This window comes from Aotus nancymaae, unplaced genomic scaffold (genome assembly GCF_030222135.1).
Source record: "Aotus nancymaae isolate 86718 unplaced genomic scaffold, 86718_ANA_hifiasm-v0.15.2.pri h1tg000081l, whole genome shotgun sequence".
NCBI classification, from domain to species: Eukaryota; Metazoa; Chordata; class Mammalia; order Primates; family Aotidae; genus Aotus; species Aotus nancymaae.
The window spans coordinates 1,332,951-1,357,603 of NW_026988496.1; the positions used below are offsets into that span (position 1 = coordinate 1,332,951).

A 24,653-nucleotide genomic window follows, 5' to 3' on the forward strand; every position below is an offset into this window, starting at 1 on the left:
TGAATAAATTTACAATGATGGGAAGAAACCAGCGTAAAAAGGCTGAGAACACCCAAAATCAGAATGCCTCTCCCTCTACAGGGGATCACAGTTCCTCATTAACAAGGGAACAAGGCCTGATGGAGAATGAGTGCGTTCCATTAACAGAATCAGGCTTCAAAATGTGGATAATAAGAAACTTTGGTGAGTTAAAAGAACACGTTCCAGTCCAATGCAAAGAAACTAAGAACGTTGAAAAAAGGTTTGATGAAATCCTAACGAGAACAGACAATTTAGAGAGGAATATAAGTGTTAATGGAACTGAAGAATACAATAGGAGAACTCAGCGAAGTATGCACAGGTTTTAACAGTTGAATTGATCAAGCAGAAGAAAGGATATCAGAGGTTGAAGACCAACTTAATGAAATGAAACGAGAAGACAAGATTAGAGAAGAAAGAGTAAAAAGGAATGAGCAAAGTCTCCAAAAAATATGGGACTATGTGAAAAGACCTAATTTACGTTTGATAGGTGTACCTGAATCTCATGAAGAGAATGAATCCAAGCTGGAAAATATTCTTCAGGATATTATTCAGGAAAACTTTCCTAACCTAGTAAGGCAGGACAATACTCAACTCCAGGTAATACAGAGAACACCACAAAGATATTCCTCAAGTAGGGCAACTCCAAGACACATAATCGTTAGATTCATCAGGGTTGAAATAAAGGAGAAAATTCTAAGGGCAGCTAGAGAGAAAGGTCAGGTTACTCATAAAGGGAAGCCTATCAGACTCACAGCAGATCTCTCAGCAGAAACTCTACAAACTAGAAGAGAGTGGGGGTCAATATTCAATATCCTCAAAGAAAAGAATTTTCAACCCAGAATCTCATATCCAGCCAAACTAAGCTTCATAAATGAAGGAAAATTAAATTTTTCACGAACAAGCAAGCACTCAAAGATTTCATCACCACCAGGCCTGCTTTACAAGAGCTTCTGAAAGAAGCACTACACACAGAAAGGAACAACCAGTATCAGTCATCCCAAAAACTTACCAAAAGGTAAAGAGTATCTCCATAATGAAGAATCTATATTAACTAAAGGGTAAAATAGCCAGCTAGCATTAAATGACAATATTAAACTCACAAATATCAATATTAATCCTAAATTTAAATGGATTAAACATCCCAATCAAAGACATAGACAGGCAAATTGAATAAAAAGTCAAAACCCATCGGTACACTGTATCCAGATCCATCACACAAGCAAGGACACACAAAGACTCAAAACAAAGGGCTGGAGGAAGATTCACCAATCAAATGGAGAGAAAAAAAAAAAACAAAAAAAAACAGGAGTTGTAACTTTTGTCTCTGACAAAATAGACTTTAATAGTAACAAAGACTAAAAGAAACAAAGAAGTACCTAATGGTAAAAGGATCAATGCAGTAACAGGAGTCAATGATCATAAATATGTATGCACCCAATATAGGAGCACCCAGCTACATAAGACAAGTTCTTAATGACTTATAAAGAGACTTGGACTCCCGCACAATAATAGCGGGAGACGTTGACACCACATTGTTAATATTCGACGGATCAACGAGATAGAAAATTAACAGGGACATTTATGATTTGAACTCAGACCTGGAACAAGTAAACTCAGTGAACATTTATAGAATTTTCCACCCCAGGTCGACAGAACATACATTTCTTTTAGTATCACATTACACCTATTTTGAAAGTGACCACATAATTGGAAGTGTATCACTCTTCAGCATTTGCATAGCATTTCACAGATTTAAATGAAATATTGGTTGGCTGTTTGTTTGTTATTTTCTTCCCTTATTCCTTCCTGTCTCCGCTGTTAAGCACAATTATCGGCATAAAAGAGGTTTTTAATACCTATTTTTAGATTGTATTCCAGCCTGGGCAATAGAGCAAGACTCTTGTTCTCTCTCCCCCTTTCTGTCTCTCTTTTTTAACATAAAAAATAAGCTCTATTCCACTTCTTCACTGACATTCTGATCACTTCTTTCTTCAAAGCCTTAGCTTTTCTGACTCATCTCTTTGGATCTTATCTACTTCTACTCCAAAAAAAAAAAAAAACACACACACAGGATCTGGTTTGAGGGAGTCAAATTTGGGACACTATGTGAGCATCAAAATTCATTATGTGAAGAATTATACAACACTGAATTTACAAAGGTAACAATTTCAGAATCCATAGTAATACTTAAAAAGGGAGAGTAGAAAGCTCTTTTTTAGAGAAAAATGTTAGCCAATGTAGAAGAAATGCTAGAATTAGAAAAATTACCATTTTGGAACCCCCACTGAAATAACTGAATAAGGCAATGGTCATCAACTGATGTTGAAACTATTCAAAGATGGTCAGGCAACAGGATATTCACCAACATGTTAATTACAAAGAAAAAGCATACTTTATTATAGGATCTGAAAATTACCACTTTAACAAGATGATCAAAACAGTGACATTATGTGCTTGCTGATATGGTATAATAAGTATATTACCTAAATATGACATTAAATGTCTTGCCAACAATATTTAATTGGAATCTAATCAATGAGAGAATAATCAGACAAACCCAGAATGTGGAATATTTTGAGACAACTGGCCTGGAATCTTCAAAAAAATTCAATGTCATGAAAAACATAATGGGGCTGGGTGCAGTGGCTGATACCTGTAGTTCCGGCACTTTGGGAAGCTGAGGCAGGAAGATTGCTTGAGCCCAGGAGTTTGAGACCAGCCTGGGCAACATGGCAAAATCCTGTCTCTACAAAAACTACAAAAATTAGGCACGTGTGGTAGCGTATGAGTGTAGTCCCAACTACTCCAGATGCTGAGGTAAGAGAATGACTTAAGCTTGGGAGGCGGAGGTTGCAGTGAGCTGAGCTCAAGCCCCTGTACTCCAGCCTGGGTAACAAAACCAGACCCTATCTTTAAAAACAAAAAAAAAGAAAAGAAAAGAAAAACATAGTGATTCAAAATATATTTAATGTTTGAACTGGGATTGAATCCAGAACTGGGGACAAAAGCAATAAAGGACACAGAGACAACTGGGGAAGACTGAATGAGATCTGAATATTATATATTATCAACGTTAACTTTCTTAGGAGTGAAATATGATGCCTCCAAGTTACTTCCAAATGATTCAGGAAAAAAAAAAAGTTTTAGGTATATAAAAATGAAGCAAACGTAGCAAAATGTTAACAATTGGTGAATATTGAGAAATTATATACTATAGTCTTTCAATTTTTCTGTAGGTTTACCATTTTCAAACTATAAAAGTTACAGGAAAGAACTTTACAACTTCTCCATTTTAATATCTATTAAACTCTCTGAGGATAAGACACAAGTATAAGCACAGTTTATATGTCTCTTCCATGTTTTGGGATGGTCCTTTATTAGAACACTACAAGGCTGGGCGCGGTGGCTCACATCTCTAATCCCAGCACTCTGGGAGGCCAAGGCAGGCAGATCACTTGAGGTAAGGAGTTCTAGTCCAGCCTGGCCAACAGGTGAAACCTTGTCTCTATAAAAATACAAAAATTAGCTGGGCATGGTGGCAGGCATCTATAATCCCAACTATTTGGGAGGCTGAGGCACGAGAATCGCTTGAACCCAGGAGGCAGAGGTGGCAGTGAGCCACTGCACTCTAGCCTGGGTGGCAGAGCAAGACTTTGTCTCAAAAAAACACTACAAGATTAGGGACCTTGCAAATATCATAAGCATCTAGAAGTAGAAGAGAAAATTAACATCTACTGAGTATCTACTATATGTCAGGCACTGTACTATATGCTTTGTAGTCTGTCTCATTTTCTCTTAACTACCCTGGTAAGGATGGTTTTATTTTGTAACTAAGGAAACAGACTCAGAAGTTAGGCATCATGCCCCAAAACAAGTGGTACAACCTAACGAGTGCTATAATTTCATATACTGGCAACAATTACTGAGGAAAAGCCATCAAAATTCCAGTTCCTTCAGTTCTACTTCAGAGAACACATCACATCCACCCCTGCCAGCCACCAATACAACCAACCTCAAATAAATCTGTCCCACAGCACTTCCTGCCTGCTATCTCTTACCTCTCAATTAGCTGTTTCCCCAAGACAATTTTGGTTCCTTCAACCTTGATAAGTTCTTCATTATCATTATGAATGACTGTCTTTTCCAACTCTTCCTCCTGCTCTTCTGTCATGGCAACAGGGTTGGAAGGTGGTGCATTTGTTTGATAATAGAGGGGGCAGAATTTGTTAGTCCTCATGTGTCCAATGGCACCACATGCCCCACATTTCAGCTGCAAAAGGAAAAGTATCAAACATGTCAGAGGTAAGTAGGCTAAAACACGTATCAGAGATAAGCAAGTAAGAAATACAGTCATCCCTCAGTATATGCAGGGGATTAGTTCCAGGACCCCCAAGTATAACAACATCCACACATAGTGAAACCCATATATACAAAAAGCCAGCCCTCAATATACACAGGCTCCACATACCACGATCCACACATAAGTGGACCCATGCAGTTCAAATCCATGTTGTTCAAAGATCAACTGTATATACAACATAGGGAGAAAACAAAGTCAGCTTCAGAACTTTTGCTCCAATAGAATTGTTATGCACTGATCAATCAGAAGCCACTAGAAAAACACTGCATGTACAGAAACAACACATGGAGAAAAAAAGAAATCCAGAGACTAAACATTGCTTTAAATATCAGGTAAGGGAAAAAAAAAAAAAAGAAGATTCCCACTCCCAATTTAAGTTGTAAACTATGAAAATATTAAATATGCAGGAGAAAAGCTGTTGGAAGCCCCAATGTCTACATTCAGAAGCATAATCAGCCTGCAAAGTATATTCCCATTCTCTATTCAAACAAGAAAAAGGTTTGATAACACCAAGTCTCCATCTCAGTTGTGCAAATGAGTAGCTCTGGTATCCTAGACCTTAGTTTCAGCTGTAAAATGGGACCAATACTGTATCACACTTATCTAATGCCACATACAAGAAAGGAACATTAAAATACTTAATGATCTCAGTACACATTAAGAACTCTTTACATTTGTTGAATATTTTATAGTTTACAAAGTGCTTCCCTTGAATTATATCATTTAACACAACACCACTGTGGACGTATTTTATATTAGAGAAAACAAGCTTGGAGAAGGTCACAGACCTATTAAATGAATTCAGATCTTCCATTTCTAAGTTCACGGCTCTTTCCACTATACCACAACTACCTCATCTTATGATGCTAGTACAATCACAGTAGTATCTGTAATCCTACTAAGTTATGGAAAAACATGTTTTATTTTTGTTGCTTCTTTTAATATGTGCAATATTTTAAAGATACATATTTAAAAATATATACAACGTATACACACAGGCAAGAGACATGAACGTACATGTTAAAAAACCTACCAAACCTGGGCCAAGAGTGGTGGCTCAAGCGTGTAATCCCAACACTTTGGGAGGCCAAAGTGGGAGGACAACTTGAAGCCAGGAGTTCGACACCAGCCTGGCCAACATAGTAAAACCATGTCTTTACTAAAAATACAAAAAATTAGCTGTGCATAGTGGTGCATGCCTGTAATCCCAGCTACTCGGAAGGGTGAGGCATGAGAATCCCTTGAACCCAGGAGGCAGAGGTTGCAGTGAGCCGAGATCACACCACGGCACTCCAGTCTGAGCGACAAAGCAAGACTGCCTCTAAAACAAACAAACAAAACACCTACCAAACCTATCTCAACTCCTAGAAAATATTTCAGATAAAGAATAAGGCCAGGAGCAGTGACTCATGCCTGTAATCCCAGCACTTTGGGAGGCTGAGGTGGGCAGATCACCTGAGATCAAGAGTTTGAGACTATCCTGGCTAACATGGTGAAACCCCATCTCTACTAAAAATACAAAAACTAGCTGGGTGTGGTAGCACATGCCTGGTAGCACAGCTACTTGGGAGGCTGAGGCACGAGAATCACTTGAACCCAGGAGGCGGAGGTTGCAACGAGCTGAGATTGTACCATTGCACCCCAGGCTGGGAAACAGAGTGAGACACTGCCCCCCGAAAAAAAAAAAAAAAACAATAAACGACAGGCCATGCATGGTGGCTCAACGCCTGTAATCCCAGCACTTTGGGAGGCCAAAGCAGATGGATCACCAGGTTAGGAGTTCAAGACCAGCCTAGCCAACATCGTGAAACCCCATTTCACTAAAAATATAAAAAATTAGCCAGGCATGGTGGCAGACACCTGTAAGTCCAGCTATTCAGGAGGCTGTGGCAGAAAAGTCACTTGAAGCCAGGAGGCAGAGGTTGCAGTGAGCCAAGATCACACCACTGCACTCCAGCCTGGACAACAAGAGCAAAACTCCATCTCAAAAAACAAACAAAAACAAAACAAATGACAGCCAATGAAAACAGCAGCACTGGGTGGGCACAGTGGCTCATGCCTGCAATCCCACCACTTTGGGAAGCCAAGGTAGAAGGATCACTTTAGCTCAGGAGTTCGAGACTAGCCTGGGCAACATGGCAAGACCCCATCTCTACAAAAAATACAAAAATTATCCAGGTGTGGTGGCACATGCCTGTAGCCCCAGCTACTCGGGAGGCAGACGTAGGAGGATGGCTTGAGCCCGGGAGGCAGAGGCTGCAGTGAGCCAAGATCATGCCAGTGTGCTCCAGCCTGGGCAACAGAGCCAGACCCTGTCTAAAAAAGAGAGACAGACAGACAGAGAGAGAGAGAACAATGGCACCAGACTGGATGTGGAATTGTCAATACCACTCACATTAGTACTGAGAACGCTCAAGAAGTCACATCAATTCAAACTAGCTTTCCACAATATACTTCCCTCATTCCCAGTAAAGGAGGATGTCAAAAGCTAAAGGAAAAGGTATACTTTCTTCCTTTGTTCCGTTACCTGTAATCACATAACATTATACTTACTTTTAGGTCAGGACGCTCCTTCATTTTCTTGGGCTTCTTCTCAGGAGGACCCTTGAGCTTCTCCTTTTCCTGGTTCCGCTTAAGACGCCTCAGCTGCTCTTGAATCCTCCGCCGTTCTTTCCGCATCTCTTCTCGATGTTGTTCATCAAAAAGGGCAAATTTTCGACTGAACAATGTGGGAGGCAGAGGAAGAAAAATCACAGGACCATAAGCAAACCTTAACCAAGAAGACTATCCTGATAGTTTAACACCTCAGGACTAAAGTAATCCATCCAGGGTAAGATAAAAAGGGCTACGTGCCGTTCCCATCTCCCTCCCTAATCAGCACTCCATTTGCAGAGGTATCTCTTAGAATAAGTCCTGAGTAATCCCTAAGATTTTTGCAAACCAATCAGTCAAAATGCAAAGGACCAAAATGGAACAAGACATGCCTTTATCTTGTGGCAAATAAAGGACAGAATTTTCCCTGTAATTTGGCTCTATTCAAACCCAAAATCTAAAGGCAAGACAGTTCTCAATTACAGCAGAGTTCTAGAAACAACTGTGAAGAATCCTGTCACTAAAACTTAAGCCCCCTCCCCCAATCACCATTCCCCATCATTATTATTCTCCCTATCACACTCTAAAGTGGTGAATTAGGACAGGCGCTGTGGCTCATGCCTGTAATTCCAGCACTTTGGGAGGCTGAGGCAGGCAGATCGCTTGAACCCAGGAGGTGGAGGTTGCAGTGAGCCAAGATCATGCCACGGCACTCCAGCCTGGGCCACAGAGCAAGAGTCTGTCCTCAAAGAAAAAAATAAAAGTGGTGAATCAAACTCACATGAATTCTTCATCTTTTGTAGTCCGTATACGCACATAGGCATCAATGACAGTTGGTTTTCGGACTGTCTCACAGCGAACATACTCTTTCCCCTCTTCATCTCGAAATGTGCGATAAATCTTGAGACAGCGTCCAGTGGCGGAAGAGTTAAGGCTAGTCACAGAAGCTGTGTCATCATCTCTGTGATTGTTTCCTGATGTTGCTGAGCCTGCTGCTGCAAGGTACAAAAGATTTTCAAATGTTCCCCTTATCTCCCAAATGATCATTTTCTTGGGGTTCAGTGGAGATATCAAAGCTCAATTCTACAAAAAGCATCAAAGTAATCATCAGTCCCAAGAATATACTGATTTGTCCTTTCCTGACTTCATTTTAGGCACTGTCAATTTCCCCACTTTTTTTTATTTTATTTTTTTTGAGACAGGCTCTCCCTTGCTCTGTCGCCCAGGCTAAAGTACAGGGGTGCAATCTCAGCTCACTGCAACCTGCACCTCCCAGGCCCAATCCATCCTCCCACCTCAGCCTCCTGAGTAGCTGGGACTACAGGTGTGTGCCACGACACCCAGGTAAATTTTCGTAGAGATGGGGTCTTGTCATGTTGCCCAGGCTGGTCTCTTAACTCCTAGGCTCAAGCAATAGGCCAGCCTTGGCCTCCCAACAGGCTGGGATTACAGGTGTGAGCCACCATGCCTAGCCAATTTCCCAACTTTTCTAAGTACAAAAAGTTCTGAAAGAACCTCAAAGAACTACATATTTGCTATAGGAGACCGAGAAACAGACTCCTCTGAACAAAAGGGCAAGAGAAAAGACCAAGTAGGAAGTGGGTGATGATCACATTACAAATAAAAGCATGCAAGGCCAAGCGAAGTGGCTTATGCCTGTAATCCCAGCATTTGGGGAAGCTAAGGTAGGAGGATCGCTTGAGCCCAGGAGTTTGAGACCAGCCTGGGCAACAAAGGAAGACACTGCCTCTATAATTTTTTTTCTACTAGCCAGGTGTGGTGGTATACACCTGTAGTCCCAGCTACTCAAGAGGCTGAGGTGGGAGGATCCCTTGAGCCCAGGAGGTTGAGGCTGCAGTGAACGAGCCATGGTTGCACCACTGCACTCCAGCCTGGGCAACAGAACGAGACCATTTAAAAAAAAAAAAAAAGTACCCAAGCATGCAATTCGGAGAAAAATAAATGGCACTACAAAAACAAGTCCTGAGTCTTAAAGCCTAGCTAGCATATGCTTCTCAAACATTAATATGAATAGGAATCACCTGGGGATCTTGTTCAAATGCAGGTTTCTTTTTTTTGAGACAGAGTTTACTCGCTACCGCAACCTCTGCCTCCCAAGTTCAAGTGATTCTCCTGCCTCAACCTCCCAAGTAGCTGGGATTACAGGCACCCACCATCATACCTGGCTAATTTTTGTAGAGATGAGGTTTTACCATGTGGGCCAGGCTGGTCTTGAACTCCTGACCACAGGTGATCTGCCCGCCTCTGCCTCCCAAAATATTGGGATTACAGGCGTGAGTCACCATGCCAGACCTTGAAATTTACTACTTTTGTAATTAATGGTACCAACATCTTTCTAGTAATCCCAGAATAAAATCTTAAGGCTGCCTTGATTTTCGTCCTCAATCCCCTCCATATCCCAACTCAATTCAGGTCATTATTATTCCCACCCTCAATTTCCATAATTTTAAAACTCTTTTTTTAGGATCTAAGACTCCTTCTGAGGATCTTCTGAAAGCCATCAATGTTCTCAGAAATGCACATATAAGGCTAGGTACAGTAGCTCATGCCTGTAATCCCAACACTTTGGGAGGCAGAGGCAAGTGGACCACTTTGAGCTCAGGAGTTCAAGACATCCTGGGCAACATGGTGAAATCTCACGTCTACAAAAAATACAAAAATTAGCCAGGCATGGGGGCGTGCACCTGTAGTCCCAGCTACTCGGGAGGCGGAGGCAGGAGGATTGCTTAAGCCTGGGAGGCGGGGGCTGCAGTAAGCCAAGATCGTACCACTGCACTCCAGCCTGGGTGACAGAATGAAACCCTGTCTCCAAAAAAAAGAAAGAAAATGTACATTTGCATACATGTAATTTCAGAAGTTTCAAAGACAACTCCCTAAATTCACTTACAGATTCTGTATTAATAACTCTTGGTCAGGTGCAGTGGCTCACACCTATATTCTCGGCACTTTGGAAGGCCAAGGCAGGTGGATCACCTGAGGTCCAGAGTTCAAGACTAGCCTGACCAACATGGAGAAACCCTGTCTCTACTAAAAATACAAAATTAGCCGGGCATGGTGGCGCATGCCTATAATCCCAGCTACTCGGGAGGCTGAAGCAGGAGAATCACTTGGACCAAGGAGGTGGAGATTGCAGTGAGCCGAGATCGCACCATTGCACTCCAGCCTGGGCAACAAGACTGAAAATCCATCTCAAAAAAAAAAAAAAAAACTCTTACCCTCTAGGATAAATGTACAAAAAGCTCATTTGAAGTACGGCACTGAGAGCTCAGGCTTGGCCAAGCACCTGATACAGAGGCAGCAGTGGATTGACAGCATCTTTTCAATTTATCCTCCACAGACGAGCCTAGAGCCCAGTTTGTAAAAAGCTTTCTACTTCATCTACAGACTTCCACATGCATCCCCTATATCTTCTGCCTCCAGATCCACCTCAATTACAGTCTGCAGTTATTTATGCTCGTTTTTCAATCCTTCTCTTTTGTATCTGTCTGTGAAGTCACTATCCTCACCCAGTAGCATTCGCTGTAGTTCCTTCCGCTCCTGCTCCTCCCGTTCACGTGATAGCTGAGAGCTGGTTTTCTTGTTCTGCAACATGTTTTCAATGTTCTTTCCCATTTCTTCAAAGTCACTATCTTCAGCTGAGCTACTGTCTGTGTCAGTTGATAAGACTTCAGTCGACGACAGAACCCTAAAAAGAGAAAAATCAATGTGCAGAAAGAGCTAAAGAAATATGGTTGCAGGCAAAAGTAAAAAACTGGGAGATCAACCTTAAAAAAGGCATACTCAAAATCCACTAAGACATGGGGCCCGTAACAGAAAAGCTTTACAAAGTTTTCCTAGACCTTTGGTAAACAAGACAAGTTTGAAAAACTGTAGTAACTCTTTCAGAATTCCTGGAGAGAACTTGAGAAATAAATCAGCACACTGGTCATTTTTAATAGTGTATTACTCTCCTCTCACACCCCACCCACCTGTCACCTGCTACCATTGTGCTGTCTGTTAGGCCCAAGTAGGCCATAAGAGTTGTCATGAAACCTAGAGCTTAAGACCAGCATCTCTTTCTATTCAAAAATTTTGCCAAGTTGGTTTGAAGGAGTAGGTACTCTGGTGGTGGTATTACAAACAGATACTACCCTGACATGTTGGATATCTGACTACCTTGGTAGTGATACTTTTAAGTGACCTTCTCTTTATTATGAAATAGTGCCTGGAACTTCTCCCCTTTCCAGCTTGGATTTTCTGCAGCACTAAAACAACCCACTTGTTCTGTAGGTCAAAGATGCGCTGACATTCCTCTTTGTAACGCTCTTGATGCTCAGCCACAGAAAACCTTGATCCACGTGCAAATTTACTCATGGGCCCCTCTCCAGAACGAGCCTGTTCTGTTGACATTGTGCGCACCACATCAATCACTTCCCAGCGGGACAATTTTTTAATCTATAAGACAAATAGCCACAAGAAAATATATATATATACACACACACACACACACACACACACACACACACACACAATCATTCAGAGATTTCAAAGGACTAGCCAATGTACACAATTAGACCAGAAAAAAAAAACATCCCAAAGCAGATTACAAAGAAAGATAACTCCTAAAACAATATCTGAGACTTGGCCTACTATACCCTACAATACAAAGTTCCCCAGATAGTTCTTTACATCTGCCTTCTAGCAATTCCCTCTCTATAGAAAGCCCTTAGTATCCTCTGTGTTTTCACTTCCACACTCACCTCTTCCTCAGGCACACCAAATTTACGTAGAAGTTGCTTGGCATTTTTCAGAGAAAGGCGACGAAGGTCTGCATCTGTTCCTGTCACTGTCTTCTTCACTGGCTGGGGCTCTTTATCATCCTACCTCAAACAAAAAAAAAAAGTGAGAATCCTAAAAACCTGAGCTCCTTATAAGTAGGCATCTAAGTCATTCTTCTAATTTAACTACATTCCAAGTCCTTCCCTCACCCATTTCTTTCTCCCTTGACTTTCTCATTCTAGAATAAACACAATCTCACCTTCTGCTGTGTTGGTTTGTTTGGAATCTTCACATAGGAGAATCCTTCACCACACCCTGTGGGATCGGCCACCCCAGTCACCTCTAGGAGACACTTGCCCTTCATGGCAGCAATGAAGGCCCTTGTGGTGTTCCAAGGAGCAGTGCGAACCTGAGATTAAAAACAAGATTTTCAGGGCAATGGGAAACATTTGTTCTATGTCTAGCCAATACCTACAAGAGTAGAATAATTACAAACAATTTCATGCTTTCTTTTTTCCTACTTTTTAATTTTTGTGGGTTCATCCTTTCTTAAACTGTCCACAAAAATCAACAGTTAAATAAGAGCTCAAGAGCTCAGCCAAGATAAGGAGAATAAGAAGGAACAGTGGTATCCCTTCAGCCCCATATCCTTTGGACTTCAATAAGCATTCTTAAGGACAGTATTTTCCTCACAGTCATGATGCTCAAAGTTAGACTAATGCCTACATTTTATTGTCCAATTGCTCAAATAGCTGTTAGGGAATGAAATCTATTTTCTCAAAATAGTTGATATGCTTGCTTTAAAAGCATGGGCCCCCTATGCCAGTGACACTAAACCAAAGCCCATTCTATTTCTGCCACTGGTTTGGTCAAAAAGGTCTGTCCTCTCCTGGGACCCTGAATAGTGTTTACCAAACCCCTCAAAATTCTTACAAAATTAAGCCAAGGGGTGACTGTGCCTGCCCACACAGACCAGTCAAGAGTACACATGAGGCCAGGTGTGGCGGCTCATGCCTGTAATCCCAACACTCTGGGAGGCTGAGGCAGGCAATTATCTTGAGACCAGGAATTCAAGACCAGCCTGGCCAACATGGTGAAACCCCGTCTCTACTAAAAATACAAAAATCAGCCAGGTGTGGTGGCGCACATCTATAGTCCCAGCTACTCAGGGGCCTGAGGCATGAGAATGGCTTGATCCCAGGAGGCAGAGGTTGCAGTGAGCAGAGGTTGCACCACTACACTCCACCCTGGGTGACAGAGTGAGACTCTGTCTCAAAAAAAGAAAAAAAAAAAAAAGAGTAGACCAGGCATGGTTCACACCTGCCTCCCCTACTTTGGGGAGGCCAAGGCGAGCAGATCACCTGAGGTCAGGAGTTCAAGACCAGCCTGACCAACATGGAGAAACCTCATCTCTACGAAAATTACAAAATTAGCCAGGTGTGATGGCCCATGCCTGTAATCCCAGTTACTCCGGAGACTGAGGCAGGAGAATCACTTGAATCCAGGAGGTGGAGTTTGCAGTGAGCCGAGATTGTGCAATTGCACTCCAGCCTGGACAAGAGCAAAACTCTGTCTCAAAAAAGAATACACGTGATTAGCAAGAAAATGGCCAATTCTCTAAAATTCAATCTTGAAAGCCACTCAACAGAATTCATTTTCACTTTTTAATTAAAAAAATTTGTTTTTCTTTTTTAGAGACAGGATCTCACTATGTTGGCCAAGTGACTGGTCTTGAACTCCTGGCCTCAAACAATCCTCCTGCCCTGGCCTCCCAAAGTGCTAGGATTACATGCCTGAGCCACTGTGCCTGGACTCAACAGAATTCTGAATTTCTGAAATTCTTAGCTATCCACTCATTTTTCATTCCAACCTCAAAAGAGTAGTACAACAATGATTCTTTACTCACTCTGTGTGGCCTCATTTTCTGCTTCATTTTATAATTAATTCATTCATTTAACAAATATTTATTGAATACCAACTACACACTACTTCATGCTACTTTTCATGAACCTCAAGTCGATGAGGGAAAAACAGCCAACCAAGTTCAGTACTATGAGATCATGGTAAGAAAGTGAAGGACGCCAGGCACAGTGGCTCATGCCTATAATCCCAACACTTTAGAAAGCCAAGGCAGGACGATAGTTTGAGCCCAGGAGTTCAAGATCAGCCTGAGCAACACAGTGAGACCTCATTTCTTTTGTTTGTTTTGAGACGAAGTGTCGCTCTTTTTGTCCAGGCTGGAGTGTGATGGCGTGCTCTCGGCTTGCTGCAACCTCTGCCTCCCAGGTTCAAGTGATTCTCCTGCCTCAGCCTCCCGAGTAGCTGAGATTACAAGCATGCGCCACCACGCCTGGTTAATTTCGTATTTTTTTTTTCTGAGACAGAGTCTCGCTCTATCATCCAAGCTGGAGTCCAGTGGTGCGATCTTGACTCACTGCAACCTCCGCCTCCCAGGTTCAAGTGATTCTCCTGCCTCAACCTCCTGACTAGGTGAGACTACAGGTGCGTGCCACCACGCCTGGCTAATTTTTGTATTTTCAGTAGAGATGGGGTTTCACCATATTGGTCAGGCTGGTCTCAAACTCCTGACCTCGTGATTCACCTGCCTTGGCCTCCCAAAGTGCTGGAATTACAGGCATGAGCCACCACACCTGGCCTAATTTTGTATTTTTAGTACAGATAGGATTTCACCAGGCTGGCCAAGCTGGTCTCGAACTCCTGATCTGAGGTGGTCCGTCCACCTCGGCCTCCCAAAGCGCTGAGATTACAAGTGTGAGCCACTGCACCCGGCCATGAGACCCCATTTCTACAAAAAATGTAAACAATTAGCTGGGTGTGGTGGTGTGTGCCTGTTGTCCCAGCTACTCGAGAGGCTGAGGTAGACGGATTGCTTGAGCCCAGGAGTTCAAGGCTACAGTGAGCTGTGATCTCGCCACGGTACAGCCTGGGTAACCACAGCAAGACTCTGTCTTGGAAAAAAAAAAAAAAGTAAAGAGGTGCTATATGTACATAATGAAAGGAGAATTATCATCCAATCCAAACCCAGGGTGGAATGAGGGAAAAAGGAAAAGATTCCCAGAGAAAATCACTTGTAGATGAGAGCCAAATGGCAGAGGAGTGGAGAAAAAAATATGTCAGCATAGGACGCAACAGTTGCAAAATTCTGGAAGAGGAGAGAAATTTAAGAAACTGAATGAACTTCAGTATGATTGGAGCTTAGACTATAAGACAGGCAGTGACAGGAGGTGAAAGTAGGTCAGAGTTATATTCAAGTCCCAAATCACATAGAGTCTTATAAATCATGTCAAAGTCTTCTTTCTAAAAAAAAAAATGAAAATTCTGCCAGGCACAGTAGCTCATGCCTGTAATCCCAGCATTTTGGGAGGCCAAGACACGGGGATCACTTGAGGTCAGGAGTTTGAGACTAGCCTGGCCAACATGGTGAAACCCCATCTCTACTAAAAATACAAAAAATTAGCTGGGCATGGTGGCACACACCTGTAGTCCCAGCTACTCGGGAGGCTGAGGCAGGAAGATCGCTTGAACCCAGGAGGCGGAGGTTGCAGTGAGCCAAGATCACACCACTGCACTCTAGCTTGGTGACAGAATAAAACTCCATCTCAAAAAAACAAACAAAAAACCTATCATAGCAAATATTTGACATATCAAATATCATCTTTTCTGACATGAATAAAGCAGGAAGGCATCAAATAGTATACTTTAAACGTGTGCCGTTTACTGTATGTCAATTTTATCTCAATAAAGCTGTCTCTTTTATTTTCTGCTGGCATGGATAAAGTAGGAAGCATCAAATGGCATACTTTAAATGTGTACAGTTTATTGTTTATTAATTTTATCTCAACAAAGCTGTCTCTTTTAAAAGGATAAATGAGATGTATTAAAGACTAATACAGGCCGGGCGTGGTGGCTCACACTTGTAATCCCAGCACTTTGGGAGGCCGAGGCGGGTGGATCACGAGGTCAAGAGATCAAGACCATTCTGGTCAACATGGTGAAACCCCGCCTCTACTAAAAATACAAAAAATTAGCTAGGCATGGTGGTGCATGCCTGTAATCCCAGCTACTCAGGAGGCTGAGGCAGGAGAATTGCCTGAACCCAGGAGGCGGAGGTTGTGGTGAGCCGAGATCGCGCCATTGCACTCCAGCCTGGGTAACAAGAGCGAAGCTCCGTCTCAAAAAAAAAAAATACTAATACACACTAGTATAAAGCCTTACTTCATCATCAATCTTCATCTGGAAATCTTCCTCATTTTCTTCTTCTGGAGCAAAAAAGGATTTCTCACCATAGCCAGCATCCTGGAAATGACAGATCCATGCATAAATCAGTCAGTTAAAAAACACAAAGCACAAGTTTTTTTTACTGAATAGCAAGTACAGAATATGCACAGATGGATTCCACAAAGTTTTCACTGTATCTAACACCACGGCACATCCTTAAGCCATGAGAAGATACATTACCACATGCCAAGGAGCTTACTAGCGGATATACAGATAGTTACAGCCCATAAACAAGCTGAACAGAGATGCTCATTAACTGACACTCATTAACTCAGGGGGACAGAGCTGTGCCGTCCCACCCCAGCTGGACCTTTTCTATTTTGGCCTTGTAAGAATTCTGTAAACCATACATTCAGCACCATCATCATCTCTGCCCACCTAAGAGGCTGACAAGTACTTTCCCTGCTTATATGCTTATCGTGCAAAGAAGAGATTAAAGTCACCCAGTCACCATTTTCAAAGCAAAACAATATGCCCAAAGTTCCTCATTAAGCCTTCCCACTGATACTTAGCTACACTGTAGTTTTCTCCAGAACTGATGGACATAGGAAGTACTTTATACAACTTGAACTTTTTAGTAATTGGTAATAATCTAGTAACCACCATCCCTAAGCCAGTGAGAGAGAGAGTCTTCTCTCTCATCTCTCTGGTGGGGGGAGGGAAACAACCACAGGCATAAGTGGTGTCTAAGAGGAAGGTGTTCACCTTCAGTCGTTGCTCTGCAGCTATCATGCTATAATAAGCACAGCACTGCTCTGGTGACACCATAGCTCTGATCTCTTCTTCCGTTGGTAAACGAAAATCAGACTTAAGCACCCACCAGTTTGAGTCCATCCCTGGAAAAGACATATACATAGAGAATGAGACCATTCTGAATTATTCCAAAGGCCCTGATATTTACTGACAGCAACAGAGACAGCAAACCAAAACTGCTAACAGGCCTAGCCACAGTTGGCATGACAGGCCAAGAAAACCCCTACTGCTAAGTTTCCTACAATTAATAAAAGATACCCAACAATCACATTAAATTTCCTGGCAGCCAAAATCAAAAAAACAACCAGAGCCTTAGAAGATTTGCTACCTCCTTTCAACGGCCATCAATTTCTATTTTATTAACTGTATGTTTATCCTTTAACTCAAAGCCATCAAAATACTTTTCTTGGAAAAAGGCAGACAAATAACTAGTTACAACGTATGACCTGTGCGTTTGAAGTCAGCGCAGAGCTTTAGCCTCTTCCGGATGCTGCTTTCTGAATGAGAAGGAAAGGCTTTTTTTATATCTTCCATTCGTATCCTCCGTGGCCGATCTTTACTCTTCCAGAAAAGACGGTAAATAAAAACCTGCCCAACAAACCAAGTGTATTTTTTTTTGGCAAAGGAAAGGATAAAAGTCCTCACTAGGGCCTCTTCCCTTGCTAAGCTCTAATGTATTTTCATCTTTCCTAATGTGCTCCCAAACCCACACACCCCACATTTTCTGAGACAGTCTCACTCTGCCTCTACCCAGACTGGAGTGCACTGCCATGATCTCAGTTCACTGCAACCTCTGCCTACCAAGCTCCAGCAATTTTCTTGCCTCAGCCTCCAGAGTAGCTGGGACCATAGGCACACGCCACCACGCCCGGTTAATTTTTGTAGAGACAGGGTATTGCCATGTTGGCCAGGCTAGTCTCAAACTCCTGACCTCAAGTGATCCACTCGCCTGAGCCTCCCAAAGTGCTGGGATTACAGGCATGAGCCACCACACCTGGCTCCAACGTACTCTTTCTATATACAACCCAATCCCCTCCCTATCCTCCCATTCTTACCTGTAGAAAGTCTCGAATATGCGTATTGGCCCTTTTAGAGTTAGGCCCAGGAACTTCAAATAAGGGACACTGCTGGCCAACCACAAAAATATCCACTAATTCCCGAATATAGTAACCCTGTCTTGTCCGAATGATCAGGAAATCAGTTTCTGGCATCTTATGAAGATAAATTGGAGCACGAAAAAGGTTGTTCTCAAATGCCTAACAAAAGTAAAACCACAAAAGTTATATACAGAGTAGTCCTGGGAAATTCAGTCCACTACTGAGAAAGAAAAATCAAGCTTATTGCTCTCCATCTTCATTATGCCATCTAAAGTCTATCCAGTAATACAAATAAATAATAATATGGATTATCAAATACAATTAAACAATTTTTCATCCACTGTCTATCCTTCAGAGTCAGTAGGGGAGAAAATACAGCATGTAAATTCAGATGATGCTAGCACTGCCATTACCTGTATGATGTCAGACAAGCTATTTAACATGTCTGAGCTTAGTTTCCCTCATCTACAAAACAGAGATAACTTAAAAATGCCTATACCTTGGGGTTGGGGTAGGAAAAAAAAAATGCCTATGCCTCACAAGACTGCTATGAAGATTACACATGAAAATTACTTTATAATGTACTAAGTACTATACTACTACTCTAGATCCCAATGTAGCCCAACATACAACAGATGAGAATAACATTTGTTGAATAAATTAGAGAATTAATTAACAAATAAAACAACACTGGGCACAGTGGCTCATGCCTGTAATCCCAGCACTTTGGGAGGCCGAGGCAAGTAGATCACTTGACCTCAGGAGTTCAAGACCAGCTTGGGTAACATGACAAAACCCCGTCTCTACAGAAAATACAATAATTAGCTGGATGTGGCGGCATGTACCTGTTGTCCCATCTACTTGGGAGCCTGAGTTGGGAGGATGGCTTGAGCCCAGGAGGCAAAAGTTGCAGTGAGCCAAGATCATACCACTGCACTCCAGCCTGGGTGACAGAGTCAGACCCTGTCTCCAAATAAATAAATCATAAAACAACCAATGAGGTACAAAGAGTGCTAGACAGAATAGGCTGGAAAAAAAAGGAAAACAAGACAGTAGGACAGAGGACAGCTGAACACAAACATGTGAGCTAGTTTAAATAGAGGCCAGATAGGGATCAACTGTCACAAGAAGCCTGAGTCTAAGGAAAGCCTTCCCAGAAATCAGAAGAGTAGACAGAAGGAGGGAAGATCACCACTATGAGTGTGGGAAGAAAATTCTAAATGTGAAATATAGGCAGAAAAAAGAATTACAGAAGAATACAGTAAAAGATCTTTAAGAGACTACAAAAGTAGCCACAAAAGAAGAGGCTGGATTGGTAGAAAACCTCAACAGAAAGTTTCAGGGAGAGAACAACAATATAAAGATGATACTCAAAAGTCTGGTAGGCAATAGACTATGGATATAAAGGATAAAGAAAAAACAGCTTTGTTGATGCTTTTGGAGAATAAACAGTAACAACAGTAGAATAAACTAGGTATAAGAATAGGACAAATGGTTAAGATTGCCAAGAGTAATGAAATGGAGGAAAAAACAAGATAGGAGCGTGCTAGAGATTTTCCACATCATTTGTGAACCACCATACTCCCCCCTTGAATATATAAAAGCTGTTACCAGAGGGCCTCTTTACACGCATTAGAACAAATGAGAAAAAAAAGCATTTCACTATGGCGGGGGACTGTAGATGGCACAGTTACCTGTGGTTCAATATTCACAAAAAACACAGCTAATATGATCAAAATGTTATCAATTTTATATACAAAAATTAAACATTCATAAATTATAGTAAATTCATCCTATGTTGACTATCTTATGCTTCCCAGATGTTACTGAGCTTACCAGTGTGTATTTTTAAAAATCTATTTTATATTTAGAATAATAACAACACAATTCACAGTTTTTTGTTTTTTTTTTTAAGAGACGGGGGTCTCGCTATGTTGCCCAGGCTGGAGTGCAGTGGCTATTCACAGGTGCAATCCTACTACTGATCAGCACGAGAGTTTTGACCTGCTCCATTTCTGACCTAGGCCGGTTCACCCCTCCTTAGGCAACCTGGTGGTCCTCTGCTCCCAGGAGGTCACCATATTGATGCCAAACTTAGTGTGGACACCCGATTGGTATAGCGCACCACAGCCCAGAACTCCTGGGCTCAAGCGATCTTCCCACCTCAGCCTCCCAAGTAGCTGGGACTACAGGCATGTGCAACACGCCCAGCCACAATCAGTTTTAAGAAAAAGATTTCTTTAAAACATTTTTGGATTATACGGATCTTCTTTGTACTTGATATATAAACCATCTCAATCAACTAGAATTATAATCTTTCTGGGCTGACTGGCTCCTCATTTATCAATTTCCTTAGTTAACAGTAAAAATAGGAAAGAATTCCTCACCTGCAGTAATTGGCCAGGATGGAGAGAGCCCAGAAAAGGAGATGTATGGCAGTAAACAGTTTCCCCATATTTACAATCTGGTGCTCCAGGATCTTTTCCAGGTTTCTATAAGGAACACAGAAGATCCAGTTATTAATCATAGAATATAATCAATAATCCTACACAATATGAGCATAGCACTTTACTAATACAGATTGAGTATCCCTTAGCCAAAATGCTTGGGACCAGAAGTGTTTTGAATTTTGGAATAGTTGCATTATACTTACCAGGTGGCCATTCTAAATCTGGAAATCCAAAATGCTCCAATGAGCATTTCCTTTGAGTATCATGTTAGTGATCAAAAACTTTTGGATTTTGACTTTGAATTCTGAGATTTGAGATACTCAATGTTATTACAAAAAAGGTACCACTCCTTTCTCCCAAGAAATTTATGGTATAAATGTATTCACAGATTATCAGTCGTTCTCTAACTACAGCTATGTTAATAACAAAAAGTTTGTACATAAGCAAAATACGTCTAAAAAAAATTTTCTGAGCAGACTCACCCGTTTATAGTAGTTCTTTATCTTGGTTGCCATGCCAACCTGCATCATTAAGGGTCCATTTTCCTCACTATATTCTGCAAGAATAAGATCTCCATCTTTGCCTGTGAGGTCCTGAGGTGTGCGCATAAAAAACATCTCTCCACCACCTGAAGCTTGCCTCTCTTGTTCTCTCATCTGCCCAAAACAAAGAAAATACCATCTAGCTCCTGACAGGACAATTACTACACACAATGAAGTTGTTCAATCTGAGACAAACATATCAAAAAAATTTTACCTTGCTATTTTTCAATTTCATAATGAAAACTTTCAAATATACTGTAAAGTTCAAAGAATAGTACAGCCAGCCCTCCATATCCACCTATGGGTTCTACATCCGTGAATTCAACTAACCACAGATAGAAAATATTCAGAAAAAACTGCATCTGTGCTGAACAGATACAGACTTTTCTTGTCATTATTCCCTAAACAGTATAACAACTATTCACATAGCATTTACATTGGAGTAGATATTATAAGTAATCTAGAGATGATTTAAAGTATAAGAGAGGATATGCACAGATTATGTGCAAATACTAAGCTATTTTATCAGAGACAGGAACATCTAAACATTTTGGTATCCGGAGGAGATCCTAGAACCAATCTCCCATGGATACCTAAGGACGACTGTACTATGAACACTTATTATCCCACATAACTGTTTATATTTTGCCGTTTTTAAAAACCTGTATTTTCTATAGACTTTGCTGGATGATTTTTGAAAGATGCAGTCATTGTGACGCCTCACCTTTAAATATTTTCACATGCATCACTTAACAATAAAGACATTCTCTCCTAAATAACCAAAATAACATTCTATCACATCTAACAACCAATTCCCTAATACCATCTAATATCCAGTACATTTTCCTAATTTATATCCCAATATCCTTTATAGCTGTTTTCTAACCAGAATTCAACTATACCTTGGCCTTTTTTTTGATGTGCTTTAGCAAAGGTTGGACTGAGTGGGGACCTGGCTGAGACAGTGCCCCAAATGAGTACTTTTTCAGAGGTGGGCGATGGAACTGCCGGAGTTTGATGGGCCCCATGTGGGTAGGAAAGAAGGGCTGCCGTAACTCCACAGCAGGAATTGAGTGCTAAAACAGGAAACAAAAGGGTTAAAATTAGCTAATTCCAGCCTAAATAAGATTTTCCCATATCCTCCATCAGAACAAAGCCATGGGGTTCTCCTCTATCACAGAAAAGACACTATTTGTACCTGGATAATATTCCCTCCAAAGGTGCCTCGAAGACCCTGTTGCTTGGGGTAATAATACTCATCATTGGAGAGATTCCACGGATCTTTCACTTCTGGCTGAGACATGTTCTAATGATAGATCATCAAACAAATCTTAGTCAGACTACCCTTCCCTATTACCTTTCTTTATTCTTCTAAACACCAAGTCCCTTTTTTCTTCACACACCTGCTGTGGTTCCTCCTTGATGACTCCTGTTTTCCCTAAGAGAATTCGACTCTTCTTCAGAGATGACTCCTTCTTACTCTCCTTGGAGGGGGAGTTAGAGGTGGCCTCTTCCTTCTCATCAGGAATTTCTGAGGATAAAACAAAAATCACTTGAGTTGCTATCCCTGAATATTCACCTTTCCTACAGACAAGTTTCCAGTTTTCTTTTTTAAGGTGGTGGATGTCCCAATGAAGTTCTTAACTAGGTCTTTCATCTCACCCCAGATCACTTCTAGTCCATGATTTACTAACTGAACTATACCTATATCTTTCATCCCAACCCAAATCACTTCTAGTCCATGATTCACTAACTGAACTACACACTTGACATCTCAAAAGTACTACTTTCCAACATTCCTACATGAGTTTTTCCTAAGCAATACACAAAAAATATAAAAAGTCACAACTCTGCTCTCTCAAACTGCTACCTAGAAGTTTCTAGTCCATGATTCACTAACTGAATACACTATACTCTTGACATCTCAAAGTTACAACTTTCTAACATTCCTACATGAGTGTTCCCTAAGCATATACACAAGTAATATGAACAGTCAAAACTTCGCTCTCTCAAGCTGCTACCTAGAAGTTTCTAGTCCTAATCTTCTCCAACCCTTCTGATTTCCTCCTGTTCCTTGACATTAACAGCAAGTTGCCAAAGGAGAAAGAACACTGGCCTCTGCCAGTAATATACCCAAAATGAGGTTCTCATCATTGGGATCAAGTGTCAAAACAGGAGGTTCCAACAGCCGGGGCATGGCCTGAGCATCCCAAATGATATTGTCTTCCCAGCGTCCATATACCAGATCCTCATTGTCAATGGGAAAAATGGAGTACCAAGGTTTGTCATCATCCAGAGTGGCTGCAAAACCTAGTTAAAACACAAGGAGAAAATATAACAGAAAACATTTATGCCACTTTCAATCATGATTCTGTCAAAGATAAAAAAAAGTCAATGTTAGTAGAGTTACTCATGCACCCACTAAAAAAGAACCTACACCGCCTATTTCTTAATGTTGCAGGCCTGACACATGGCTCACACCTGTAATCCCAGCATTTTAGGAGGCCGAGGTGGGTTGATCACCTCAGGTCAGGAGTTCGAGACCAGCCTGACCAACATGGTGAAATCCTGTCTCCACAAAAAAATACAAAAATTAGCTGGGCGTGGTAATGCATGCCTGTAATCCCAGCTATTCAGGAGGCTGAGGCAGGAGAATCACTTGAACTCGGGAGGCAAAGGATGCAGTGAGCTGAGATCATGCCATTGCACTCTAGCCTGAGCCAACAAGAGTGAAACTTCATCTCAATCAATCAATCAATAATGTTGTAGTCAAAAATGTTCATTGCAATATTGTTTATAATAGTTCAAATTTAAATAGTCTAAATGTTTAAGAAGGAACTGGTTAAATTATGATAATAAATGATATGGTAAAGTATGCTAACAATAAATGGTAGTCAACTGTATTAACAAATACAACATCTATCAATAAATAAATTATGAAACGTTCATAATAACACACAACCCATAAAGTGGGCAGAATGAAAGGGAAAAACCCTATGTCTTAGGTTTTAAAAATTAGACATTTTTGTATCCCGGGGCAGTGGCTCACGCCTGTAACCCTAACACTTTGGGAACCCAAGGCAGGCCAATCACTTGAGATCAGGAGTTCCAGACCAGTCTAGCCAACCTGGTAAAACCCCCATCTCTGCTAAAAATACAAAAATTAGCTGGGCAGTGGCACATGCCTGTAATCCCAGCTCCTCGAGAGGCTGAGGCCCAACAATTACTCCAACCCGGGAGGCAGACGTTGCAGCGAGCCAAGATCACGCCAATGCATTCCAGCCTGGGCAGACTCTTGTCTCAACAAAAAAAAAAACCTAGACATTTTTGTTTTTCTACCAAATTACAAAAGTAATCTAGCTTTCTGTTTATACAGTCTTCTTTTTTTTCATTTACACTAATAGGGTATCTCATATGTTGTTTCATATCTTGTTTCTTTCCATTTAAAATGAGTTTCTCAAGCCAGGTGTGGTAGTATGCACCTCAAGTCTCAGCTACTCGGGAGGCTGAGGCAGGAGGATCACTTGAGCCCAGGAGTTGAGTCCAGCCTGAGCAACACAGCAAGACTCTACCTCTACAAAAAACAGTAATTTAATTAAAATGAGTTTCCCATGTCATTAAACATTTTTATAAAGAACTCTAAATGTTCAACCTGAGGAAGCTGACTGCCCTGAGTTTAAAAAAAAAAAAAAAAAAACTCTAAATGACAGAAAAATTTTTATTTATGTGGCTGGGTGGGGTGGCTCTTGCTTGTAATCCT

General features: G+C 41.4%; 1 protein-coding gene across 7 annotated transcripts in view; it reads right to left on the bottom strand.

The window, feature by feature from the left end:
* Nucleotides 1-24,653, bottom strand: part of TAF1 (TATA-box binding protein associated factor 1) — a 91,665-nt gene that overhangs the window by 53,712 nt on the left and 13,300 nt on the right. For 6 of the 7 annotated variants that reach the window (XR_010339684.1, XM_064369005.1, XM_064369004.1 and 3 more), the window contains exons 9-25: nucleotides 23,027-23,203; nucleotides 22,297-22,424; nucleotides 22,092-22,199; nucleotides 21,796-21,969; nucleotides 20,834-21,007; nucleotides 20,289-20,393; nucleotides 17,860-18,060; nucleotides 17,251-17,392; nucleotides 16,757-16,887; nucleotides 15,989-16,069; nucleotides 12,012-12,161; nucleotides 11,734-11,853; nucleotides 11,253-11,428; nucleotides 10,501-10,679; nucleotides 7,755-7,968; nucleotides 6,935-7,100; nucleotides 4,080-4,291 (exon numbers count right to left, since the gene is read on the bottom strand). Coding sequence is in view for 6 of the 7 variants with exons in the window: in XM_064369005.1 (XP_064225075.1) it covers nucleotides 4,080-4,291; nucleotides 6,935-7,100; nucleotides 7,755-7,968; nucleotides 10,501-10,679; nucleotides 11,253-11,428; nucleotides 11,734-11,853; nucleotides 12,012-12,161; nucleotides 15,989-16,069; nucleotides 16,757-16,887; nucleotides 17,251-17,392; nucleotides 17,860-18,060; nucleotides 20,289-20,393; nucleotides 20,834-21,007; nucleotides 21,796-21,969; nucleotides 22,092-22,199; nucleotides 22,297-22,424; nucleotides 23,027-23,203 (2,638 nt within the window). In the remaining variant the exon portion in view is untranslated. The remainder of the gene's footprint in view (nucleotides 1-4,079; nucleotides 4,292-6,934; nucleotides 7,101-7,754; nucleotides 7,969-10,500; nucleotides 10,680-11,252; nucleotides 11,429-11,733; nucleotides 11,854-12,011; nucleotides 12,162-15,988; nucleotides 16,070-16,756; nucleotides 16,888-17,250; nucleotides 17,393-17,859; nucleotides 18,061-20,288; nucleotides 20,394-20,833; nucleotides 21,008-21,795; nucleotides 21,970-22,091; nucleotides 22,200-22,296; nucleotides 22,425-23,026; nucleotides 23,204-24,653) is intronic. The other variant, XM_064369001.1, reaches the window with a different exon arrangement.